Raw genomic sequence first — 26,173 nt, 5'->3', positions numbered from 1 at the left:
TGCAGAGTTCCAAAGAATAGCAAGGAGAGATAAGAAAGCCTTCTGCAGTGATCAATGCAAAGGAATAGAGGAAAAAATAGAATAGAAAAGACTAGCAATCTCAAGAGAATATGATACACCAAAGGAACATTTCATGCAAAGATGGCCACCATAAAGGACAGAAACGGTATGGACCTAACAAAAGCAGAAGATATTAAGAAGAGGTGGCAAGAATATACAGAAGAACCATACAAAAAAGATCTTCATGACCCAGATAACCATGATGGTGTGATCACTCACCTACAGCCAGACATCCTGGAGTTCAAAGTCAAGTGGGCCTTAGGAAGCATCACTATGAATAAAGCTAGTGGAGGTGATGGAATTCCAGCTGAGCTATTTAAAATCCTAAAAGATGATGCTGTGAAAGTGCTGCACTTAATATGCCAGCAAATTTGGAAAATTCAGCAAACAGGACTGGAAAAGGTCAGTTTTCATTCCAATCCCAAAGAAAGGCAATGCCAAAGAATGCTCAAACTACTGCACAATTGCACTCATCTCACATGCTAGCAAAGTAATGGTCAAAATTCCCAAGCTAGGCTTCAGTAGTACATGAACCAAGAATTTCCAGATGTTCAAACTGGATTTAGAAAAGGCAGAGGAAACAGATCAAATTGCCAACATCCGTTGGATCTAGAAAAAGCCAGAGAATTCCAGAAAAACATCTGCTTCATTGACTGCTCCAAAGCCTTTGACCATGTGGATCACAACAAACTGGAAAATTTGGAAAATTTGAAAATTTTGGAAAAAGAAATGGGAATACCAGACCACCTTACCTGCCTCCTGAGAAATCTGTATGCAGATCAAGAAGCAACAGTTAGAACTGGACGTGGAACAACAGACTGGTTCCAAATTGGGAAAGGAATATGTCAAGGCTGTATATTGTCACCCTGCTTATTTAACTTACATGCAGGATTAGATCTCTGGCAAATGGTATTGTGAACCAAAGTCCTCTGACGCCTGGGCCTGCTGTCCTAGTCTCTACACAAAGCTACTTTATGTATTTATTCTTTCATTATAAAATTTTAAAGATAGGTTTGTCATAGCTTTTCTTCCAAGCAGCAAGCCTCATTTAATTTCATGGCTGCAGTCACCATCTGCAGTGATTTTGGAGACCAAGAAAAGAAAGTCTGTCACTGTTTCCATTGTTTCCCCATTTATTTGCCATGAAGTGATGGGACCAGATGACATCATCTTTGTTTTTTGAATGTTGAGTTTTAAGCCAGCTTTTTAAAGATATGGTTCCTGCCCTCAAGGAGCTTCCAGAATAGCAAGTGGCTCACTGGTAAAGAATTTGCCTGCCCATACAGGAGACCCATGTTTGATCCCTGATAGAGGAAGATCCCACATGCCCCAGGACATCTAAGCCCGTGTACCACCATTACGGAGCCTGTGCTCTAGAGCTGGGGAGCTGCGCCTACTGAAGCCACCACACCCTAGAGCCTTGCTCCATAACAAAAGAAGCCACCACAATGAAAAGCCTGCGTACAGCAACTAGAGAAAAGTTCGTGCAGCAAGGAAGACCCAGCACAGCCAAAAACAAACAAATAAATACAATTAATTGTTTTTAAAAATTAAAAAAAAAAAATGGAAGGACAGGTGTTGGAACTTCCCTGGAGGTCCAGTGGTTAAAACTCCATGCTTCCAATGAAGGGGTGCAGGTTTGATACCTGGTTGGGAAAGTCAGATCACATTTGCCACGTGTCAAGGCTTAAAAAAAAAATAATTAAAAACTAAAAGGACAGGTGTCAATCGGGTTTCCATGGTTGTGGCAGATAATATTTTCCAAGTTGGCCACCAAAGATCTATCCCGCAGGCCCTTCCTACAGAGTGATAGTGACGCACCTCCCACTGATAAATGAGACCTTCCGTGAGAAGTGGGTCAGCTTGGGATCTCCTGCAAGCTTGCTTTTGGAACCCAGTTGCCACACTGCGAGGAAGCCCTAGGCTGTGGGAAAAGGCCCCAGCTGCTCAGAATGACAGCCCCAGATGAGAGTCCACCTGACGGCCAGCGTCAGCTGCTGGCTTCGTGCATGAGGAAGTGAGGTATAAGACAAAACGTACGTGGTCGTTGTCCCCAACCCCTGGCCCAGAGCGCCTAACACCTTTGGAATTCGCTGAGTGATCGGAGTGTCTTTGGTTACTCATACCGGGGCCTTTTCCACCGTATCTGACTTTATGCTAATGAGGTGGCTCAGGCCTGGGCCCCTAGACAGCTTCTCGGTGGGGACTGAGCTCCAGAAAAAACCTACCGCTGTGATTAGAGGGTTAGAATCTTCAGCACCTCCCCCAGCCTTCCAGAGATAAGGTGGGGACTGGAGGCGTGATTTAATCAGCTCTGCCTGTTGATAAAAGCCTGAAAGGAGAGGTGGGAGGAGCTTTGGGTTAGGGAACAGACTTCCAGGCTGGGAGGGGGTGGAGAGTCTAGGGTCCCTGAGGACAGGGCATGGAGGCTCTGTGCCCCACCCCCACCTGAGAGCTCACCCTATTCAACTGTTTATTTAGTTATTTTTATTTATTTATCTTTCTCAGTTGTTCCAGGCGGCATGTGGCACATAGGATCTCAGTTCCCCGGCCAGGGATCGAATCCATGCCCTCTGCAATGGAAGCTCAGAGTCTTAGCCATTGGATCACCAGAGAAGTCCCTCTTTTTAAAAATTTTAACCATTTTATTGAAGTATGATTACTATGAAAGTGAAAGTGCTAGTTGCTCAGTCGTGTCCAACTCTTTGCAAATCCATGGACTTAGCCCGCCAGGCTTCTCTGTCCATGGGATTTTTCCGGGTAAGAATACTGGAGTGGCTTGCCATTCCTTTCTCCAGTCCTTTTTTACATTTTTTTTAACCATTTATTGAAGTATGATTGCTTTATGAAAGGCTAAACATATTTAGTGTATGCAACTTGATGAGCCTGAACACAAATGCACACCTATGAAACTATCGCCACCATCTAAGCGCTAAACATATCCATCCATGATCTCCAAAATTTCTCCTGCCTCCTTTACTTTTTTTTTCCCCCTGCATCGAGAGGCATGTGGGATCTTAGTTCCCAGACTAGGATTGAATCCACATCTCATGTAGTAGAAGCATGGAGTCTTAACCACTGGGCCACTAGGAAAATCCCCTGCCTCCTTTACTTATTATTGTTATTTGTTAAAAGGACACTTAACATAAGACCTGGACTCTTAGCAAGTTTTTACATGTACAATACAGTATTGTTAATTCCAGGCACTAGGCTATGTATGTAGCTCTCTAGGACTTGTTCATTTTGTATAACTGAAACTTTGCACCCTTTGACTAATGCCTCCCAATTTCCCTCTTGCCCTATCCCCTGGCAACCACCATTCTATTCCCTACTTGCATGAGTTGACTCTTTTATTATTTTTTAAATTAAGTACAGTTGATTTAGGGTCTCCCAGGTGGCACCAGTGGTAAAGAACCTGCCTGCCAGTGCAGGAGACATAAGAGATGAGGGCTTGATCCCTGGGTCGGGAAGATGCCCTGTAGGAGGGCATGGCAACCCACTCCAGTATTCTTGCCTGGAGAACCCCATGGACAGAGGAGCCTGGAGGGCTACAGTCTGTAGAGGGGCAAAGAGTTGGACACGACTGAAGCGACTTAGCACACACACAGTGTTGTGTTAGTTCCTGGTGTACAGCAAAGTGATTCATAAGGATTAATAAGGAATAAACATATATATTATTTTTCATATTGTTTTTCATTATTATTTATTACAAGCTATTGAATATAATTCCGTATCATACAGTAGGACCATATTGTTTTTCTGTTTTATATATAGTAGTTTTATCTGCTAACCCCAAACTCCTAATTTATCCCTGCCTTATGCCTCTTTTCCCTTTGGTAACCACAAGTTTGTTTTCTATGTCTGCGAGTCATTTTCTGTTTTGTAAATAAGTTTATTTGTATCACACTTTATTTATTTAGTTAGTTGTAGCACGCAATCCCTTAGTTGCGGCATGGGGGATCTAGTTCCCTGACCAGGGATGGAACCCAGGGCTTCTGCATTGGGAGCTCGGAGTCCTAGCCATTGAAGTCCCAGAGCCTACTTGTTATGGATCTATGGTGACTACAGAGCCGTGGGGATTCCAGGGACAGACGATCTGAGATGAAAGAATGAGAAATGAAGAGCATGGGGAAAACGGCAGCAGCTGTGGCTCTTGGGCTTCAGGCAACCAAAAGCTACTCTGGATTAAGAAAAAGAAAAAAGGGAAAAATGTTAGGGGAGCTCCAAGAGTCACAGGAAGAGATGAGGCACTGGGACTCAGAAAGGATGTGATTCAGGCAGGGCCACCCCGGGGCCCTCATGGATCTGCTCTGGGAGGCAGACATCACAATAACTTATTCCCGCATGCCTGAGGACCCTGTTCTACTCCACCCAGGCTGCCCTTCCTGATAACGGGAGGAGGATTCTGGTTGGCTGGTCTGGTTGCCTGCCTGCCTGTTGGGGAAAAGGGAGGAGCCCAGTGACTCACAGCCCACCAGAACCCTGAGGAATGAGGGAGAGGAAGTCCCCCCACCCACTGCGTAGAAGAACAGGAAGCTGTGGCTGGCCTGGCAAAACTAAAAGGCATCTACTGGATTCGCTTGGAGAAGGTTCGGTGCCAATGACAGAGACCGTCAGTGACAATGGCTTAAATGAGATCAAAGTCGATTTCTCCTGTGTCAAAACCCAGAGGTAAGTAGTGCAGGGCCCAGCCCCTTCCTTGGGTATCAGTCTAGAGCTCTACCCAGCACGTCTAAGTTCTAAGGAGAGGATGAAGAAACAGAGCGGAGAGGGAGCAGAGTGTGTGCCCCCCAGATTCTGGGGAAACATCACACTTCTTACATTCCATTGGCCAGATTTTCATCACGTGACCACACCAAGCTGCAGTGCAGGCAGGGAAATGTCATCCCTGCTTAAAATTCTTTTGCCCCCAAGGAAGAAAAGCCTGGCTCCAGGATAATGCCCAGGTCCTGCCACATCCACCATGCGCCATCTGGCTGCCCAGTGCTCACATGCCTACATCTTTTCATCTACATTTAATATTTTAAAATGTTCCCGCCCATCACAAGGGTGCCACCATCATGTCGCACCCAATACAGGAACATGTTCCTCGTTCTCAGGTCCAAGTGCTGCAAGAGCTCCAAGTCCAGCACCTCTGGGGAGTGTCCTCTTTCTTCAATCCCATCTCAGTGTTTTGTAACCTGTGGACCAAAGAGAAGTTTAACCGGCACCCGCTGCCCTTATATATGTGTATGTTAGCAGTGCAGTCGTGTCCGACTCTTTGTGACCCCATGGATTGTAGTTCTGTCCATGGGATTCTCCAGGAAAGAATACTGGAGTGGAATGCCATTCCCTTCTCCAGGGGATCTTCCAGACCCAGGGGTCGAACCCAGGTCGCCACCTGCATTGTAGGCAGATTCTTTACTGTCTGAGCCACTAATAATGCAGAAAAGGAAGAGGAAAGAGATGAAAACACTCAAAAATAACACTGAAATGACACAGAATGCCAGGAAATGCAGGTAGGCACTGTCTACAGTCCCCATTCTACAGTCAGAAGCCTGGAGCTGACATTTATCACTTCCCTTTTTGCTACGCTTGTTGAGATCCCCCTGTCTTTGGCCAGCATCAAAGTTAATTTGCTCAAAACTTCACTCCTAAGAGGTCACAGTCCTTGATGATTCAGCTCACAAAGGAATTCTAGTATTTTGGGGGGAAACTTTTACCTACTTCTCCCCACTTTTTTTGGCCACTTGGCATGCGGGATCTTAGTTTCCTGACCAGAGATCAAACCCATGCCCCCTGCACTGAAGTATGGAGTCCTAATCACTGGGCCGCAAGGGACGTCCCTGAACCTTTATCCCTGATGTATCAGTCATCTATTGCTGGGTGATTAATAACTCCTAAACTTAAAGGCTTCAAAGAACAATAAAGAGCAGGCAGGGTTTTGTACGTTCAGAATGGCTGCCATCAAAAAGTCTACAAACAATAAATGCTGGAGAGGGTATAGAGAAAAGGGGAACTCTTACACAGTTGGTGGGAATGCAAACTAGTACAGCCACTGTGGAGAACAGTGTGGAGATTCCTGAAGAAGCTGGAAATCCCTCTGCTGGGCAGACACACCGAGGAAACCAGAATTGAAAGATACACATGTACCCAGTGTTCATGGCAGCACTCTTTACAATAGCCAGGACACGGAAGCAACCTAGATGCCCATCGAATGGATAAGGAGGTTGTGGTATGTATAGACAATGGAATATTACTCAGCTATAAAAAAAGAACACATTTGAGTTGGTTCTAATGAGATGGATGAAACTGGAGCCTATTATACAGAGTGAAGTAAGTCAAAAAGAGAAACAGCAATACAGTATATTAATGCCTATATATGGAATTTAGAAAGATGGTAATGATGACCCTATATGCAAGAAAGCAGAAGAAACACAGATATAAAGAACAGACTTTTGGACTCCGTGGGAGAGGCGAGGATGGGATGATTTGAGAGACTAGCATTGAAACATGTATATTACCATATGTAAAATAGAGGACCAGTGTAAGTTTGATGCATGGAGCAGGACACTCAAAGCGGTGCTCTGGGCCAACCCAGAGGGATGGGGTGGGGAGGGAGGTGGGAGGGGGGTTCAGGATGGGGGGACACACATGCACATGGCCGATTCTCGTCTATGTGTGGCAAAAACCACCACAATATTGTAAAGTAATTAGCTTCCAATTAAAAAAACAAAAAAGAGCAGGCAGGCTTTTGTAGAATGACTGTGACCACTTCCATGTCACCCTGTGGAGTGGGGACGGCCCAGGAGCACACATTCACAACACTGGAGTGGGAGAGCGTAAACGGTCAGAGAGACACAGTAATAGGCTATTTGGTCTTTTTTTTTTTTTGCCTTCCCGCAGTAGCCCTTTAAAAAAGCATCAGAGGCAAACTATTATCTGTAGGACCCATAAACAGCAAGGTCCTCTGCAGAGCACAGGGGACTACAGCCAATGTCCCTCGATAAACCACATGGAAGAGAAGTATAAAAAAAGAACGTCTACATTATTTAACTGAGTCACTTTGCTGTACAGAAGAAATTAGCACAACCTTGTAAATCAACCATACTTCAATAAAGCAAATTTTTTAAAAAGGCATCACAGGGACACATTTTGGTCAAAAAAAATTTTTTTGAAATGAGACTAGAGGATCATCATATCAGTTCCTAAAAATTAATCTATAATTTGCATTACGCTTCAATCACTGTAAGACCAGTCTTGTTTCTTCCATCTCCCCACTATCAACAGTGCAGATTCCCTTCATTTTATAATTTTGTTCATATTAATCTGTAAGATTAAAAGCTCAATAAAATAGCTTTAATTACATCAGCACACCTAACACAATAGTTCTTGAATTTCAGAAATACCTAATTCATGACCAATTTTCTCTATCTCAAAGATAAGTCTAAAAATATTTTAAAAATAAAAAAATTTTTTTTGTTTGGCCGGGCCTCATGGCTTGTGAGATCTTAGTTCCCCAACCAGGGACGAACCTGGGCCCTCAGCAGTGAAGGGACAGAGTCCTAACCACTGGACCGCCAGGGAATTCCACCCCCTCACCCTGTTTTTTTTTTTTAATTACAAAAATTTCAAATGTATGCAAAAGCAGACAGAATAGGAGAGGGTATCTTCATACATGCATCATCCGATTAGAGAGTTATCAATTTATGGGTCAGTTTGGGTCATCTCTACCCACTGTCCTCCGTACTCATTACTGGGAAGCAAATTCCTTGTACCATACATTACTACATCTGTAAATATTTCAAGGGTATTTCTAAGGGATACACTCTTTTTACAAACAACCAGAATTTCATTTAGGGCCTTAAAAATAATAATTCCTACCATCAAATTTTCTGTACTGCCACCTCTCATTTTTATAATTGACTTTAAAGAAATATTTATTTATTAGACTGCGTTGGGTCTTAGTTGAGGCACGCAGGAGTCTTGTGGGATCCTTCCTTGTGGTACCCAGACTCCAGCTGTGGCACTCAGGCTCTGCAGCATGGGCTCAGTAGTCTCGGAGCAGGGTCTTAATTGCTCCTTGGCATATGGATCTTATTTCCCCGACCAGGGATTGAGCCTTTGTTCCCTGCACTGCCAGGTGGATTCTTAACCACTGGACCACCAGGGAAGTCCCCAGAGTTACACATTATTAATTGCAATGATTATTAATGGATCCACTGAACTTGCATTCTAAGGACTCTAGGGCTCTGAGCATGAAAATGGCTATTACTTTTTGGGTGCCCTCTCTGTGCTTCCCAGATGGTGCTAGTGCTAAAGATCCTCCCTGCCAACGCAGGAGATGTAAAAGATGCAGGTTTGATCCCTGGGTCGGGAAGATCCCCTGGAGGAGGGCATGGCAACCCACTCCAGTATTCTTGCCTGGAGAATCCCATGGACAGAGGAGCCTGGCTGGCTACAGTCCACAGGGTTGCAAAGGGTCAGACACGACTGAAGTGACTTAGCACTATCTGCCCGGGATGCGCTAGGTGCTCTGCACCCCTGACAGTTGTTTATTGATATTTCTCACAAATATGCTGTAGGGTGGATGTCCTTATCCTCATTTCACAGAACCAGGTCATGCGGCATTGAGAAGTTGCTGAGCCTGAAACCTGGCTTCTCTGCGCTTTTCTCGCTGGCTCATGCTGAGAAAACAAAGAAACGCTTTCCTAGTTCCCTCACCAGAGATGCTGCTCAGAAAGCAGGAAGGGAGATGACGGGCAAATCACCTGGGTCCTGTTGATCAGCAATCAGGATTGTTCATAAAACTGTTCCTTTGCCTCCTCTTTTCTCCTCCTTCCTCTCACAATCCTTTGTACTTCTATGAAAATACTTTTCACACTGACTTATAATTAGTTCTGTCTGTTTGTGTCTCAAATTATAATTAGCAGGATGTCTTTCCCAGAGACTCCAGAAAATTGAGACTTGAGTTAAAATGTTGTCATGAGGCTAAACTAATTTACCAGCCTGCTTTGTAGCGCAGATCTAGTTAACCTGGATACAGAGTAAACCTTAAATCTTGCTAGTGCTCCTGGTGTCTTCTCTTTGACCTCTCCTTATGTCTAATGAGCTTCTCTAGTGGCTCAGAGGGTAAAGCGTCTGCCTGCAGTGCAGGTAGACCTGGGTTTGATCCCTGGGTCAGGAAGACCCTCTGGAGAAGGAAATGGCAACCCACTCCAGTACCTTTGCCCGGAAAATCCTATGGACAGAGAAGCCCAGTAGGCTACATACAGTCCATGGGGTTGCAAAGAGTTGGACACTACTGAGTGATTTCACTTTATGTCTAATTACAACAGGCTTCTTACCTTGCTCAGTTAAGCTTTATGATAATTTTGTTTGCCATTGTTTATGGCAACCAAATAGCTTGTTTAAAATGCCTCATTGCCTCAATGGCATTTAGAGACAAAGAATGAGTAACTAGGGAGGAGATATATATATCTCTCACAGCCCCCAAGCCCATCTGGCCCTTCAACATAGTTTTAATAAACAGGACTGCCAATTCTCCACCCTTGAAAATCTTTACAGGCCCAGGAATAGATTTAGCTGATCTCCAACCCTGTTTCCACGTTGTTGGATTAGTTTTGAGTCTTTTGGCAAAATTTCCATGAAAGACCCTAGCCTTTAAAATTTTGTTTCCTAAAACACTGTACAAGGAAGTGTTCCTTTTGCTTCTGGGAGGCAATGTTTTGAAAAACAACCATAATTCAGCGGTATGTGTTCTGTCATCTTCACAGACAGCACCCACGGTGCACTGAAAGGAAAACGCTGCTGACAAAAAAAAGGGAAGTGTGCTTTTTAAAGTCAATGACAAATGCGGCAAATGCTGTGCTGCAAAAATAAGGGAAATGAAAGGTTTGTGCAAACCCTTTGAAAAAACCTCGTTTTCATAATAATAAAGCTAGTCAAAAGCTAAAATCCTTCAAATATCTATCTCTTGGCCCAAAACATAATGGGTACTGAAAATAGTATAATGGAACATCAAAAAGTACAATTCTTTTTAAAACAGTAGACATATAAAGAAAAATGATAACGCTAAAGAATAGTTAAAATGACACTCCTAGACATGTCTTATGTAGTTTATAATTTTCCCCTTTGAATTATGGAAAAAATTCAGGTTTAAAAAATATTTTGAATATAGATTCATTTCAGAGTACAGAATTTCTTTCTTTTTTTTTTTTTGGATATGTGGCTCTGTATGCAGGATCTTAGTTGCCTGACCAGGGACAGACCTTGTGTCTCTTGCAGTGGAAGCATGGGATCCCGGTCTGGGCGCTGCCCCCGCTCCCCACCTCCCCAAATGACCTCTGGGGAGTTCCTTTAAATGATTTTTTTTAATGATTACTCCAAATCTATTCTGGGGCAAAGGAACTTTAAATTAAAATACATTTAAATCCATTCTTACATTGTCACTTTCTACTGTGGCTTTCTTAAAGGACTTAAGCCTTGCTTTTCATTTAACCAATTAAACATTTCTCCCACCTATACCGAATTCCCAGACTTTCTCTTGGGTGGGCATAAGTAATGACATGAAATACTGTCTGATATGAGAAGGTATTTACCTTCAAAGCCCTACAAATGTTTAATAGAAACCTATATGCTTAAGTAGGAATGTAAAAACTCACTGTCAAAAAAAATCCCCTCAAAACCTCAGAACACTATAAGTTTTGAAAGTTTGAACATTTTTACTTTTTACATCAGTGAAAGTGAAAGTCGCTCAGTCGTGTGCGACTCTTTGCGACCCCATTGGACTGTAGCCCTCCAGGGTCCTCTGTCTGTGAAATTCTCCAGGCAAGAATACTGGAGTGGGTTGCCATGCCCTCCTCCAGGGGATCTTTTGGACGCAAGGATCCAACCCGGGTCTCCTGCGTTGCAGGCAGATACTTTACCGTCTGAGCCACCAGGGAAACCCTTTTACAATTAGAGGCTTCGTAATTAATATGATTATTAAAAGACCGAACTATCAATATATGAGTTGACACTGTAATCCACCTGAGGAGTAAGTTCTCCCTGTTTGGCCCTAAGAAACTATTTTGTTTCTTTTTTTCACTGTGGTAAGACAAGCATAACACAAAACTTTGCTGTTTTAATAACTGTTGAACGTTCGGCAGCGCTAAGCCCATTCACCCTAAACCCACTGTTCAGCACCTCCCTGTTTTTATTTTCTGGCTTACCACTAGGGGGCGGAAGAACACAGCGCATCAGCCGGCCTCTTCGCGCCACCTAGCCCACGCATGCGCTTCTCACCTGGGGCAAGGTGAACGGGGGCGGGGCCTAAGGGCGGGGCCACAGACGCCGGCTCGGCGCCGGCATTGTGACGTCAGGTCGCGCAGCCGGGCTGGGACCGGGCGCCGGCTCGCTGAGGCGCTTCCCGGGAGCGTGACGCGCCGACTCCCCTCCCCGCGGCCCGCCCGCCCGCCCGCCGGCCTCGCCGCCGCCTCCTTCGCTCCCTCAGCGGGCCAGCGGCCGGGGCGGAGGCTCGGGGGCGTCGCGGCGCCGAGAGGGCGGGCGGCCGGGCTTCGGCGCGTCCGGCGGCCCGGGTCCAGCGGCCGGTCGGTGCGCGGCGGGCCGGCGGCGGCGGCGGCGGCGGGCGCCGGTCTATATGGCGGCGGCTCTGTCGGGCCTGGCTGTCCGGCTATCGCGCTCGGCCGCCGCCCGCTCTTATGGGGTCTTCTGCAAGGGGCTGACCCGCACGCTGCTCATTTTCTTCGACCTGGCCTGGCGCTTGCGTATCAACTTCCCCTACCTCTACATCGTGGCTTCCATGATGCTCAACGTCCGTCTGCAGGTGGGTGAGGCGCGCCCGCCCAACCCCCTGCCTTCCCCCCGGCCCGGATCGTCCCCAAGCGCCGGTCCGCCTCGCGCGGCCCGGCCCACCCTCGCCCAGGCCCGAAGATGCCGCCGGAAGGTGCCAGGCTGGATGCCGAGTGTATGGCTCAGCACCGCGCCTTTCTCCCGCAGCCCCGCGGGAGAAAATCCCCGCAGAGGTCATTGTTGACCCTGTTTTCGCAGAAGAGGCGGGGTGGGGTGGGGGCGTGGAGCGGCAGGCCTCGAGTAAGGTCCTCCAGCGGGCTCACGGGCTCGGAAGGCCCCTGGCCCTGAAGAGGAAATCGTGACAATGATTGATTGGGGATGCGGGGGCGGGGAGTGCGTTGCCTTTTCTAGTTCCCAAACTTTATGAAGCTTTCAAAGCGATGCAAGCTTAAGGTAAATTAATTGATGTTAATCGATGTTCTGATAGAGGTATCCATGTCTATCCTGGCCCGGGGTGGAGGATGTTGGTGGTGAAAGGAGTAGGGGTGGTGATGAGGAAAAAACGAGGTGTAAAGACGTAGAGAGGCAAAGGTTCAGAGGCCTGAAACAGTTCAGATGTGAAATAGTACACACACCCACACACACCCAGCACCCTGGAGATCATCTCTGCCATCAGGGATTGACATTTCTACCTCCCGCAAATTCCAGATGCCTTGTTCTGGCGGAATGGAAAACCGTCAAATTGAGAATGATTCCTTCCCGAGTGTGTCATAGATGGCCAAGTGCTGAGCATCTCTTGGCTTCCATTTACACATTGTGGAGGGTCTGCTCTGTGCCGCCTAGGGCTCTGATGAACAGGTCCCTGTTCCCCAAGAGCTTAGGGTCTGACAGTACTTAGGGGAAGCCTGAGCAGGACTGTGCGGTATTGACGTGGGCCGGGCAGGTGCTTTCTTTTTTCCCTTCGGTTTGACTGTGCCTGTATGCTAAGTAACTTCAGTCCTGGCTGACTCTTTGGGACCCCATGGACTGTAGCCCACCAGGCTCCTCTGTGCATGGGGTTCTCCAGGCAAGAATACTGGAGTGGGTTGCCTTGCCCTCCTCCAGGGAATCTTCCCGACCCAGGGACTGAAAGTCTCTATGTCTATTGCATTGGCAGGCAGTATCAGAATATAATTGTCTCAAAGCCTCTCACTGGTGGTGTAAAACCCCTTATTGACTGAAATTGAGTTAAGGTGAGTTGGGATGAACCTGCCTCTCTATTTTAGGGTCTAAATCGAGATTCTTTTATGTGAACAGGGGCTTGTAGCATCCTTAAGTGGTGCCAAAGGAGTCAGAAACTCAGGTTTCCAGTAGGTTGTAGCAATGAGCAAAGAAGGTGCTGGGAGTGGGGGCAGAAATCAGCCAGAAAGCCTGTGCTCCAGCCTGTTGTCACCAGCCAACTGCTGTGTGCCAGAGGCAGCCATTTCCAAGAGAAAGTGGAAATCCTAATTTTTAAATATCATCGCAACAAAAAATCACCTTTGTGGGCAAAGCAGAATGTGTCAGGAGGCTCTATCTGACCCTCAAGCTCCACTTTGGAGACTTTCGTTCCGGGGTTACTTGTATAATTTGCAGGCTTCCTGGGTGGCACTAAGTGGTAAGGAACCTGCCTGCCAACGCAGGGGACATTAAGGGATGAGGATGGGAAGATCCCCTGGAGGAGGAGATGGCAGCCCCCTCCAGTATTCTTGCCAGGAGGGGCTGCAGTCCGTAGGGTCACAAAGAGTTGGACACGACTGAAGTGACTTAGCACACACTTAGCACGTAGTCACAAGTAAGAGAAAATCAACAAGATGTTGAAAATAGCCAGTGGTGTACCATAAAACCTCACCTTTCTGATATGTCCCCTTAGTTACTTTTGACCACCCCTCTAGTCCAAGCTGCCAAGGTGCCTCTATCTATCCTCCCCAGGGCCCTTGGAGACATCTTTTAAAAGTATAAATCAGATTGTGTCATTCCTTACAAGGAAAAAAAAAAAGAAACCCAAACTGCTTCCCACTGCCCGTGGAATGCAGTTCACATGTTTCTGTCCTGTAGATTTGACTTCTGTCCACCTTGCTGACATCTCCCTGGCTTGTTCCTTGCTTGCTCTGTTTTCCTGTCTCCTCTCTGCAGGCTCCAAGCCTCTTCCTGCCCCTGGGCATTTGCATTTGCTGTTCTTGCCACCTCGAGCACTCCTCCCTGGCTCTTGGAACTCCAAGACGCTCTCACTCCTGGCTTCTCCTTTCAGAAGGGTCTTTTGGGATCACCAAATCAATCTGGTCTTGCAGCTGCTGTTGTCACTGCATGAGTGCTGAGGCTTGCTTCATATCAATAAGGAGTGAAGGACTGCATTCCTGTTACGATGATGAGGGTTTCCAGATCTCCCAGTTGCTTGTAGGCCAGTAGGGGAAGCTCTGGAAAGGTTACTCAGATACAGATTTCCTAACGAGGAGTTTGCACTGTCATGATTAAGGGCCAGCGCACTGTGGAGGCGGGAGGTTGGCTCTGGGATGTGTGGTGCGGGCAGAACAGAGAGCCGGGACACCGGCCCCACGGGTGGCTTGCCGGATGAGCCGTCGGGTCGTCGTCCACAGGCAGCACAGCTTTAGAGAACTGTGGAAGCTGAACACTCTGGCTGTAGAGTGCGGGGTTTATTTGGCCATTTCAGGTGTGCGTGGGGGTGGGGAGGCGCAGACAAGGTGGTTCCTAGGAACTTGGAGGGAGGGCTGCCTGAGAACCGTGTGAGGATTTTTCCATTGTGGAGTGTTGACACGCCAGCCCCTGTGTTGCTCAAGGGTCACCTGTATTTGCAAACTGTATATCTGAGGATTAATCTTCAAAACGTGTGAAGAACTCGGCAACAACCACCCAATTCAAACATTGGCAAAGGGCTTGAATAGACATTTCTCCAAAGAAGATACACCGATGGCAAGTAAACCCAGGAAAAGATGGGCAGTTGGAGCGTGTTTGTGGGCAGCCAGGCCACCGGCCACGGCGAGGACCTGAGATGTGGTCGCAGTGGCCTCTGAGCCCCGAGCCCCGGGCTGTGCACTTGAGCCTTGTGGCCCTGTGGGACGCCCCGAGAAGGGGCCCTGGTGGCCAGGCTCTGCTTCCCATCCCAGCCCTGCAGGGTGCGAACGTGGCGTCCCCCTGCTTCCAGGCCCTCACAGACCCATGCGGGCCACCTTCTCTCCCTGAGACTCACGGCTCCTGCCGTCTCCCCCCATCTCCTCCCGTCCTGTCCCAGGGACACTTTTGGGCCTGGAGGGCGAGTGACTGCTCGTCTGTCACTGGCAGAATCTCCTCACCTGGACCTGGGGACCCCCACGCCAGGCTTAGTCCCCAGGAGCCTCTCTACTCACTGCTCCGGCTCCAAATCTGAGCCCAGCTACACAGGCTGAGAAGCTTCCCGTGCCCAGCCCTTGCCTGACCTGGCCCTGCCCCCAGGAGGCCTCTCTTCTGCCAGGGAGGCAATAAAACCCAGTGCTGGGGGAGAAAAATTGGGAAACTGCAAGTCAAAGTCACACTGAGACTGGCTCTTACGCAGGGAGGGGACAGTGAGGGTGTGGAGAAATTAGACCCTGTGCACTGCCGGGAGGAATGGAAGGTGGTGCGGTTGCTGTGGGAGCCAGTTTCAGTTCAGTCGCTCAGTCGTGTCCGACAGTTTGCGACCCTATGGACTGCGGCACGCCAAGCCTCCCTGTTCATCACCAACTCCCAGAGTTTACTTAAACTCGTGTTTATTGAGTTGGTGATGCCATCCAACCATCTCATCCTCTGTCATCTCCTCCCACCTTCAATCTTTCCCAGCATCAGTGTTTTCCAGTGAGTCAGTTCTTCACAGTAGGTGACCAAAGTATTGGAGTTTCAGCTTCTGCATCAGTCCTTCCAGTGAATATTCAGGACTGATTTCCCCTAGGATTGACTGGTTGGATCTACTTACAGTCCAAGGGATTCTCAAGAGTCTTCTCCAACACCACAGTTCAAAAGCATCAATTCTTTGGTGCTCAGCTTTCTTTATATTATAGTCCAACTCTCACATCCATACGTGACCATTGGAAAAACCATAGCTTTGACTAGATGGACCTTTGTTGGTAAAGTAATGTCTGTGCTTTTTAATATGCTGTCTAGGTTGGTCATACTTTTCTTCCAGGGAGCAAGCATCTTTTAATTTCATGGCTGCAGTCACCATCTGCAGTGATATTGGAGCCCAAAAATAAAGTCTTGTCACTGTTTCCATTGTTTCCCATCTATTTCCCATGAAGTGATGGGACCGGATGCCGTGATCTTAGTTTTCTGAATATGGAGTTTTAAGCCAACTTTTTCGCTCTCCTCTTTCACTTTCATCAAGAGGCCTTTTAGTTCCTCTTCACTTTCTGCCATAAGGGTGGTGTCGTCTCCATATCTGAGGTTATTGATATTTCTCCTGGCAGTCTTGATTCCAGCTTGTGCTTCTTCCAGTCCAGCGTTTCTCATGATGTACTCTGCATATAAGTTAAATAAGCAGGGTGACAATAGACAGTCTTGAAGTACTCCTTACCCGATTTGGAACCAGTCTGTTCCATGTCCAGTTCTAACTGATGCGTCTTGACTTGCATACAGGTTTCTCAGGAGGCAGGTCAGGTGGTCTTGGGAAGCAGTTTAGCAGGTCCTCAAAAAGTTGAGTACAGGATCGCTGTATGGTTCAGTGGTTTCACTGTAGGCGCACACCGCAGAGATCTGAAGGCAGGGACGCAGGCGCTTGTGCCCCAGTGTTCCCAGCAGCACTGTGGACAATTCAGGCGTCTGTCAGCACATGAGCGGACAGACAGACGCGTGTACCTTCAGTGGACACTTACTCAGCTTTGAAAAGGAATGAAGTTCTCACACCTGCTACGACTTGGATGGACTTAAGGGACGCCATTCAAAGAGGCGGAACATAGAAGGTAGTGGCCAGGGGCTGGAGGAGGGGGAACGGGAGTTGTTGAATGAAGATGCTTCTCGTTTGGATGAAAACGTCCCAGAACCATGTGGTGGTGATGGATGGTAGCCTTTATGTGTATTTTACTGCAGGTTTAAAAGAAGTACCAGACGGGAGATTATGCTCTTGGTTGTAGTGGCAGTGTTCAGTTGCTGTACGTTTCTGTCTGTCCTTTTTTTGGGCTGAGCTGGGTCTCCGCTGCTGTGAGGGCTCCTCTCTAGTTGCGGTGCCCAGGCTTCTCATTGCAGGGGCTTTACCTGTTGCCAAGCTTGGGCTCCAGGGCTTTTGTGCTCCAAAGCTGTGGAGCACGGGCCTGGTTGCTTCGAGGCACGTGGAATCTTCCAGGACCAGGGGTTGAACCCGTGTCCCCCTGCCACATGCATTGGCAAGCAGACTCCAGACACTGGACCACTAGAGAAGTCCTGGACACATGTTCTCATTTCTCTTGGTTATATGCCTAGGGTTGGAACTGCTGGGTCACGTGGTAACTTTGTGTTCAACCAATTCAAAAAAATCACTCTTACTTCCTGATGAGAGTGGAGGGGGAGGCAGGGAGACCCTCAGATGAGCAGGAGAGAGGAGTGTTGGTGATCCATCATGGTGATGCCAGAGAGGCCCTGGAGGAGCTTGCATTGTGGGCATATCTTGGCATTTGCACCAACAGGCTTGCCTGCCTTAAAGGACGAGATGGTGTGAGAGAAGTGCTTGTTTGCACCTCTTTTTGTGTGAACTGTACCTGTTCTTTGCCCGTTTTTCTGGTGGGTTGTTGGGTTTCTTGAAGCTTTGTCAAATAAGAGTTGTCTGTTGATAAGAGTTGAAAACATTTTCCAGTTACTATGTTTTTCATTTTGCTGATAGTGTTTTCACCATACTGAAATTCTTTGTAGTGAAATTTAACAGTCATTTCTGACTTTTGGGTTTTGTCCTAGTTAGAAAGGCCCTCCCAACTCTAAAGATACAAGGAATTCACTTGTAATTTACTCTGGTACTAATACATCCCGTTTTGCTTTTACACGTAAAACGCTGGAGTTTATCCTGGCGTAAGGTGTACGGTATTGATGCAAACTGACCTGTCTCTACCTGCCACAAGGAAGCTGGTGCCTGTGAGTTTTGCCCTTGTCCCTACGTTTAGTGGAAAGCAAGCCTCCGGAGGACGGATCCTTCTTTATCTGCTTGGTGCGCTGTCCCCATCCCTGTGCTCAGAACAGCACTGGCCTAGCTTCGGGGCTCGGTGAACACTTGCTGATTGAATCTGTAGCAGAAAATGCCGCAGGTGTGGAATCCCCCGGGAAAGGTTACAGTCATTAGTAAGGGATCTTTAACGTCTTCGCCAGCTCACCCTCCTCGTGGTCAGCGTGCTGGGTGCCTCCTCGGGCGGTGTCTCGGTCTCTGACGGCTCCCAGCCCTCGGCCCCTCCCTCCTGGACCTCCACGTCTGTCCACACTTGGGCCACTTTGGGTCATCCAGGGGTCGCTTCTCTGGCCTCTGCTTGACAGACTCCCTCAGTTGCGTTTTGTTACTGGTTCCCTCTGACATGCTTTTTAAAAAAAATGAACTAATTTTGACTGCCCCCGATCTTAGTTGTGGCATGCGAACTCTTAGTTGTGGCAGGCAGGATCTAGTTCCCTGACTCAGGATCGAAACCGGGTGCCCTGAATTTGGAGCATGGAGTCTTAGTCACTGGACCACCAGGGAGTCCTTCCCCTGATGCGCTTGCTGATAGCGATGCTCATAGCAGCTGTTTCTCGGCTGCCCCGGGCTGTGGCCACAGAACATGCTGGGTGCATCCAGCCGAAGAGTCCTCATGCAGGACAGCAGGCGCCGCCTTGCTCGGCCCACCCTCCCGCCTCATGCCCGGCCTGGTGGGCGCACCCTGGAGCCTCTGGGTGGCGGCTAGTGCGCGGGGATGGCGTGGATGTGCTGCGGAGTTCACAGCAGAGCCTGGGTCCACGTGGCTGACTCTGTGCGCTGGTGCTTGGGGGCAGCACAGAGTGCCCTTCTCTTGCTCGTCCTCTGAGTGGTGTGGCCAGCAGAGCAGTTTGTCTCAGATACTTTCACGGTGAGCTCAGCGGCGGGCAGGTCAGCTGACGCCGCCTCCGAGAGCTGGGAGTGGGCGGTGTCACTCCGAGGTGGAATCAGAAAACAGCACAAGCGAATGTTCGTACCAGGCAGAGACAGACCAGTGGGTACCGAAGTGGGGAGGGCAGATTAGGGCCATAGGATTAGCAGGTTCAGACTACCATGTGTAAAACAGTTAAGCAACAGGATATGTTGTATAGCCACCTCCTGTAGTAACTTTGATTAGAGTATGGTGTGTAAAAACACTGAGTCGCTGTGCTGTGCATAATATTGTAAGTCAGCTGTACTTCAATTAAAAAACCAGCTGTGAAGCCAGGTGGCATGAGGCATCACCAGGCAGGTCCCCCTCCACGCTGGTGGTCGTCCAGCTGAGCAGCCGCCCTGCATTCAGCTGTGCCCCCAGCCCCCTTCAGGGATAGCCTTGCCAGCTGGCTGTCAGTGGCACAGAGGCGGGGGTATTTTTAGTTTCCAGAGCAATGGTATCCAGACCATCACGTCCCTGAAGCCATTAATAGCGCAGGTTGGGGAGGGTAAGGTGACCGTACCAGAGGGCGCAGCTGCGAATCGGGTCAGGCCTGCTGTTGCCCAGGAGGGCGCCAGCCTCCCTGGCGGGGATCCTTGTGGACCGGGTTGCTCCTGTCTTCCAGTTTCCTCCACACCTTGCCCCCACGGCCGCTGTGGTTCCCTATTCAACGGTTGTCTGTTTCTGGGACGTAGTGGGCAGGCACTGGTGAGGGAGGTGAGGAGTAAGCTCAGCCCTGCACTTTGTTTTTCTTGCCCCATACTGTGTTTTTATTTATTTTTTTAAATTTAATTTTGGCTGTGCTGGGTCTTCACTGTGGCACGTGGACCTAGTTCCCTGCTCCACGTGGGAACTTCCGGACCAGGAATCAAACCTGTGTCCCCTTCATTGGCAGGCGAATTCTTAACCCCTGAACCACTAGGAAAGTCCTGAATCACACTGTCTAGAATTTCAGAATAGACTTCCCTCATTTAGGGGGAAGGGGTCTCAGTGTTTGTGGATAAGTCAGTTTGCCGTAATTTCTGCTGCTTATTATTTTGTAGATCTGGGGGTTGCGGGGTGGGAGATGATAGCTGGGCCGAGGACGGTTCATTGTGTAATGGTGCGTGCTTTATTTGGCAAGATACAGTGTACCAGTACGTGTACAGTACAAGGAGAGTAAACCACAAAAACCGCTGCATGGATGACTCTGCTTAGAAATTACTTGAAAGTTACTTCTGGCTCTCAATATATAAGTAATGTGTGTAACCATCTAATATCAAAAGTCATCTGGTTGAGGGCTCAGAACCAAAAGTGTTTTAACTCACCTACTCAAGTCTTTTTGTAAAGAATTGAATACATAGTTTATTACTGAATTTACTGAAGCGCTAGATCTTTAGTAAGCAACTTCAGATCAGATCAGATCAGGTCAGTCGCTCAGTCGTGTCCAACTCTTTGCGACCCCATGAATCGCAGTACACCAGGCCTCCCTGTCCATCACCAACTCCCAGAGTTCACTCAGACTCAAGTCCATCGAGTCAGTGATGCCATCCAGCCATCTCATCCTCTGTGGTCCCCTTCTCCTCCTGCCCCCAATCCCTCCCAGCATCAGAGTCTTTTCCAATGAGTCAACTCTTCGCATGAGGTGGCCAAAGTACTGGAGTTTCAGCTTTAGCATCATTCCTTCCAAAGAACACCCAGGGCTGATCTCCTTCAGAATGGACTGGTTGGATCTCCTTGCAGTCCAAGGGACTCTTAAGAGTCTTCTCGAACACCACAGTTCAAAAGCATCAATTCTTTGGCACTCAGCTTTCTTTATAGTCCAACTCTCACATACATACATGACCACAGGAAAAACCATAGCCTTGACTAAATGAACCTTTGTTGGCAAAGTAATGTCTCTGCTTTTGAATATGCTATCTAGGTTGGTCATAACTTTCCTTCCAAGGACTAAGCGTCTTTTAATTTCATGGCTGCAGTCACCATCTGCAGTGATTTTGGAGCCCAGAAAAATAAAGTCTGACACTGTTTCCACTGTTTCCCCATCTATTTCCCATGAAGTGGTGGGACCGGATGGATGCCATGATCTTCGTTTTCTGAATGTTGAGCGTTAAGCCAACTTTTTCACTCTCCACTTTCACTTTCATCAAGAGGCTTTTTAGTTCCTCTTCACTTTCTGCCATAAGGGTGGTGTCATCTGCATATCTGAGGTTATTGATATTTCTCCCGGCAATCTTGATTCCAGCTTGTGCTTCTTCCAGTCCAGCGTTTCTCATGATGTACTCTGCATAGAAGTTAAATAAGCAGGGTGACAATATACAGCCTTGATGTACTCCTTTTCCTATTTGGAACCAGTCTATGGTTCCATGTCCAGTTCTAACTGTTGCTTCCTGACCTGCATACAAATTTCTCAAGAGGCAGATCAGGTGGTCTGGTATTCCCATCTCTTTCAGAATTGTCCACGGTTTATTGATCCACACGCTCTCACTATTTGTTACTGTTGTTCAGTCGCTAAGCTGTGTCCCACTCTTGCCCACCCCATGGACTGGAGCACATCACGCTCCTCTGTTCCCCGGAGTTTGCTCAGATTCATGTCCATTGAGTCGGTGATGCCATCCAACCATCTCATCCTCTGTCCGCCCCTTCTCCTCCTGCCGTCAATCTTTCCCAGCATCAGGGTCTTTTCCAGTGAGTTGGCTCTTCACATAAGGTGGCCAAAGTATTGAAGCTTCAGCTTCAGCATCAGTCCTTCCATTAAATATTCAGGGTTGAGTATATGATTACTTTGTCATTATCGAAGGTATGATTACATTAAGGGTATCTTATTTAAAATATTGTAAGAATTCTGACAACATTTCACCTTTCTGAACTGTACTGAGTTATCCTATAAGGACATAATAAAAGTAGTTAGAAACCAATTTTCCTGAGAGTTGGCCCATATTAAATGACCTATTTTTCTTAAGAATTAAAAAAAACTGTTCTAATATGTATTAAAATATATTTAGGAATGCTTCCATTTCAGGAAAATGGTCATTTTTAATACATTTAGATCAGTAAAATTAAATTTAAGGTTTAAAATAACATGCTTTGGAGAGTTAGTTTGCGAGAAGTTAGGTTTGCCCTGGTGAACCGTGAGAGTGTTGGCTGTGCTTTGCACCACCAGGTACAGCTGTGGTGGTGACTTCTTGTAGTGATATATACAAACACTGAATTACTAGATTGTACGAACCTAGACAGCATATTCAAAAGCAGAGACATTACTTTGCCAACAAAGGTCCGTCTAGTCAAGGCTATGGTTTTTCCAGTGGTCATGTATGGATGTGAGAGTTGGACTATGAAGAAAGCTGAGTGCCGAAGAATTGATGCTTTTGAAGTGTGGTGTTGGAGAAGACTCTTGAGAGTCCCTTGGACTGCAAGGAGATCCAACCAGTCCATCCTAAAGGAAATCAGTCCTGGGTGTTCATTGGAAGGACTGATGCTGAAGCTGAAACTCCAATACTTTGGTCACTTCATGCGAAGAGTTGACTCATTGGAAAAGACCCCGATGCTGGGAGGGATTGGGGGCAGGAGGAGAAGGGGACGACAGAGGATGAGATGGCTGGATGGCATCACTGACTTGATGGACTTGAGTCTGAGTGAACTCCGGGAGTTGGTGATGGACAGGGAGGCCTGGCGTACTGCGATTCATGGGGTCGCAAAGAGTCGGACACGACCGAGTGACTGAACTGAACTGAACGACTGAAACTAATATATTTTATGTCAGTTGTATAGCAATTTAAAAAAAAAGAGCTGGGGACATCCCTGATGGTCCAGTGGCGAGGACTCCACTCTCCCAGTGGGAGGGAACTAGATCCATCCCAGGTAAGGGAACTAGGTCTCACACACCACAACTGAAGATCTGGCGCAGCCAAATAAATATTCAAAATATAAAAAAATAATTGCACCTTATATTTGCATATAGCTTTATGCTGCCCAGATGTATTTGTGTCAGTGTTATATAGAATAATAGTCATCCTTGTATAGATTATGCCCCGAGGACACATGAGGTTCCCCGGTGGCTCAGCCGTAAAGAATCTGCCTGCCGACACAGGAGATGTCGGTTCAGTCCCTGGGTGGGGAAGATCCATGGGCAGAGGAGCCTGGTGGGCTATATATAGTCCATGGGGTCCCAAAGAGTCAGACATGACTTAGCAACTCAACAACAACGTAAGTGAAGTTGCCCCTGATTCCTTCAAAGTGGCTTGCCCTGCCTGAGTCACTGAGTATCGTCCTCAAATAGGACACTCTGGGTAAGGCCTTGGTTGCTTGAGTGAGTCATCTAGTTTATCCTGGTTAAAGGGAGCCGCTTTTTATTGAACCTGCAGAAGTAAGTACATTGCCATGAAAAGTGCAGAGCCTCAGTGCATGTTTAAGTATTTTTAGGAAATACTGCATTAATCAAGTACTGTTCTTTTTGTTGTGATTTCTAATTGGTAGGTTGACATCCTGTTTTCTATCACAGTGTGGGAATCCTTGGTACCGGAGACTGTCAAAGAGACCTTCGTATTTGCTGGGAAATACCTGGTGTGTGTGGACTCTCCCGAGACCCCATCTTCATTATTACCCTGTAATTTGTTGGTCTTTTCCAGGTTCATATTGAGATCCACTGAAGGCCTTCCGCGGACTGACAGGCGTGTCCTGGGGCTCAGGGTGTCAGAGACACAGCATGAGGGACGGACACAGGCCTCTCCGCACCCATCTCGCGGAGGAGCAGGGAGTGGGCGCCACCTCAGACAGAGCCTCGTGCAGAGAACTGTGGAGCGAGAGAAGGCAGGAGGTGAGCCCTGGCCCAGCAGATGCCGCTTCCTGGGCGAGGAGGCCTGCGGCCGATGCCTGGGGAGATCCAGGAAAGGAAGAGTCATCACTGGAAACAAAGCATGACCTGCGTGGCGCCAGCCCCTTGCTTTGCGGTGGCTTTGAAGCGCTTCCACGGTGGCAAGAAGCAGTAGGAAGAAATTCAGCCTCAGTGGCTGCGCAGAGCAACCCTGCAGGTCTGTCCTGGGCTCCTGCAGGGGAGCGGGGTGCGGGGCTGGCCCGTGGCGTCGGGGAGGCTCCGGGCATGGACTGGCCGCAGGCAGCGCCCAGGGCCACAGAGGACGGAGCCACGGCGGAGAGTCCCGGGGGTCAGGACTGCTGGGCTAGCAGAGAGGGTCGGCAAAGGGGGTTTCTGAGGATGACCCGCCCCGTGCTTTCCTGGAGAAGCTGGACTCTGCGTTGGCACCCTCTTGCCTGCGATCCATCCTGCTGCACGCACATCCCCTAATATTCTTGAATAATGAGACAAAAAGTGTTTTCCCTGGCCATCCAGAGCCCATGTTTTCAGAGCCAAGAGTAGAGTACAAGAAAATGCTTTCATGGGAAAAAAGTACCTCAGATGATCTGCAGATAACAGTGGCATCACTGGCTGCACAAGCTTTTGAATGAGCAAATCTGTTGTGCCGTGGTTAAGGTACAGGCAGAACAATAAAAGTAGTGAGACTAAGCGCTGTCCTCGAATGCGTTCTTTTGCGTTAACTCTGGACGCACACGGTGCGGCAGTGAAGCTCCGGCTTTGATTTGTGTGACCAGACAGACTTAGTCAGTGAAACTTAAACCCACAGAAAGCTGGTTGATACAGAAGGCAGTCTCTGTGCTTGAAAGACATTTAGGATTGGGAAGCCGAGTCAAGGAGGTTATTGACATTGCCTTATACAGCTGTCATCCGAGAATCGAAAGCTGTAACAGCAAGCTTTAAGTTCACCTTCAGCACCATCTGGCAGGGCCGCCGTCCCAGGCACTCTCTCTCCAGCCTGTTCTCTCACCATCTGATGAGAGTAGATATTTGTAAAAGTCAACCCTGCTGGGCTTGTTGTGAGCCAAGCCAAGTTGATGGTAAGCTGTTGTCATTTCTGCGTTTGTAGAATAATTTGAGCAAAAGCTGATACCTTTTCTCACACCCCTTTCCTTCCACTTGACATGCAATTTACATGGAGGCCCTACGGTGAAAGTTGCAATATTAACATTACCTTTACCTTTAGATAACCCTTCCTCAAACTAGGAACCTTAGCAGTGTTAACCCAAAATAAAAAATGAGCTTGAGCCTGTCTGCTGGAGCTCAGTCATAGAGGAAAAAAAAAGAGCAAGTATTTCCCCTTACGGAAGGTCTCCAGCTCCTAGGAGTTGCGATGTCTCCTGCACTAAACCTTTTTCTGCGCTGACCCCTTTTGTCGTGTGCTGGTAATTCGATGACAGGCACTGAAGAGCGGAAGTTTTTCAGGAGCCCAAAGAAGACGCCCCATTTCCGGAGTTATTGATTGCATATATCAGTTTATATTGCGTGCTAAATTACCATGCCGTGTGCTATTTTAGTGTTCTGGGGAAATGAAAAATAAAACCCGTTCTTTAGCGTAATAAATGTCTTATTTTACGTGTGTAGTCTTGGTTCCCTTCGTCTTTATTATTAATGCAGCCTTCCTCATACTTGAGTTTGTTTGCGAAAAGTTGTTCACTGATTCAGAAGATTGGAAGCAGAGATCAAAAGCAAAATGTAAAATTACTCTGGAACTCAACTGTCCAGATAGAATGAAATAATGTGTTATGATCCTTGTGGAGTGGGGTACTCACCCCTATGAAGCAGTGGTCTGCAGCCAGGCTACAAGGACACCGACCTGACTGGAGAAAAAGCCCTGGTTAGTGGACTCTCCGCCTCAGCGTCGTCAACGGGCGGTGAATGAGATGACACTTTTCAGTGTTGTAGAATGGGATCGATTTTCTTGTCAACACCCTCTCCCTGTCCCTCTTCCCTCCCCACCCTCCCTTTTTTGTTGTTGTTTTCAACTCAGTCTACTTTGAGATGGAAGTTTCCATGACACATCAGCTGTTTTTCTTTTGTAAATTCCAAGTATGTGAATTTTCAAACAGTTGCAAAGAACAAATTCAGAATTCCCTATTTAGCATTAACTGAATTAATTTGTGGCGCTTGTGGTAAAGAATCCGCCCCCAAGGCAGGAGACATAAGTGATGTGGGTTTGATCCCTGGATTGGGAAGAACCCCTTGAAGAGGGCATGGCAACGCACTCAGTACTCTTGCTCAGAGAATCCCATGGACAGAGGAGCCTGGCAGGCTATGGTTCATGAAGTCTCAGAGTCAGACACGGCTGAAGCGACTTAGCACACACAAATCAACTTGAAGTGTTTTCGTATAGTTACGTCAGAATAAGGTAAGTGCTTTTATAAAAGCTTTGTGGAAAAGCTCACAGTAA

At 47.7% G+C, this 26,173-nt stretch overlaps 1 protein-coding gene and 1 long non-coding RNA gene across 2 annotated transcripts; one reads left to right on the top strand and one right to left on the bottom strand.

Annotated features, from left to right (window-relative positions):
* Nucleotides 1–5,047: 5,047 nt before the first annotated feature.
* LOC133238757 (uncharacterized) lies at nucleotides 5,048–11,550 on the bottom strand. Its single transcript, XR_009733619.1, has 2 exons — nucleotides 11,253–11,550; nucleotides 5,048–5,240 (listed from the first exon to the last, which is right to left on the bottom strand). It is a non-coding gene; the product is annotated as an uncharacterized LOC133238757 (long non-coding RNA).
* On the top strand, nucleotides 11,464–25,346 carry LOC133238755 (small integral membrane protein 10-like protein 2A). The gene is made up of 2 exons (XM_061402202.1): nucleotides 11,464–11,866; nucleotides 23,522–25,346. The coding sequence occupies exons 1-2, from the start codon at nucleotides 11,681–11,683 to the stop codon at nucleotides 23,540–23,542; spliced, it is 207 nt and encodes a 68-aa protein (XP_061258186.1). The 5' UTR covers nucleotides 11,464–11,680; the 3' UTR covers nucleotides 23,543–25,346.
* Nucleotides 25,347–26,173: the final 827 nt, after the last annotated feature.

This window comes from Bos javanicus, chromosome 25 (genome assembly GCF_032452875.1).
Source record: "Bos javanicus breed banteng chromosome 25, ARS-OSU_banteng_1.0, whole genome shotgun sequence".
NCBI classification, from domain to species: Eukaryota; Metazoa; Chordata; class Mammalia; order Artiodactyla; family Bovidae; genus Bos; species Bos javanicus.
Note: the sequence above shows the minus strand (reverse complement) of the source record. Positions and strands in the feature narration are given on the sequence as shown.

What these genes read in the sequence shown, in the direction of transcription:
- LOC133238755 (XM_061402202.1), top strand. Translation starts at nt 11,681, where the DNA reads ATGGCGGCGGCTCTGTCGGGCCTGGCTGTCCGGCTATCGCGCTCGGCC. An exon ending in TGCTCAACGTCCGTCTGCAG is followed by an intron (nt 11,867 to 23,521) that starts GTGGGTGAGGCG and finishes GGTCTTTTCCAG; the next exon opens with GTTCATATTGAGATCCACTG.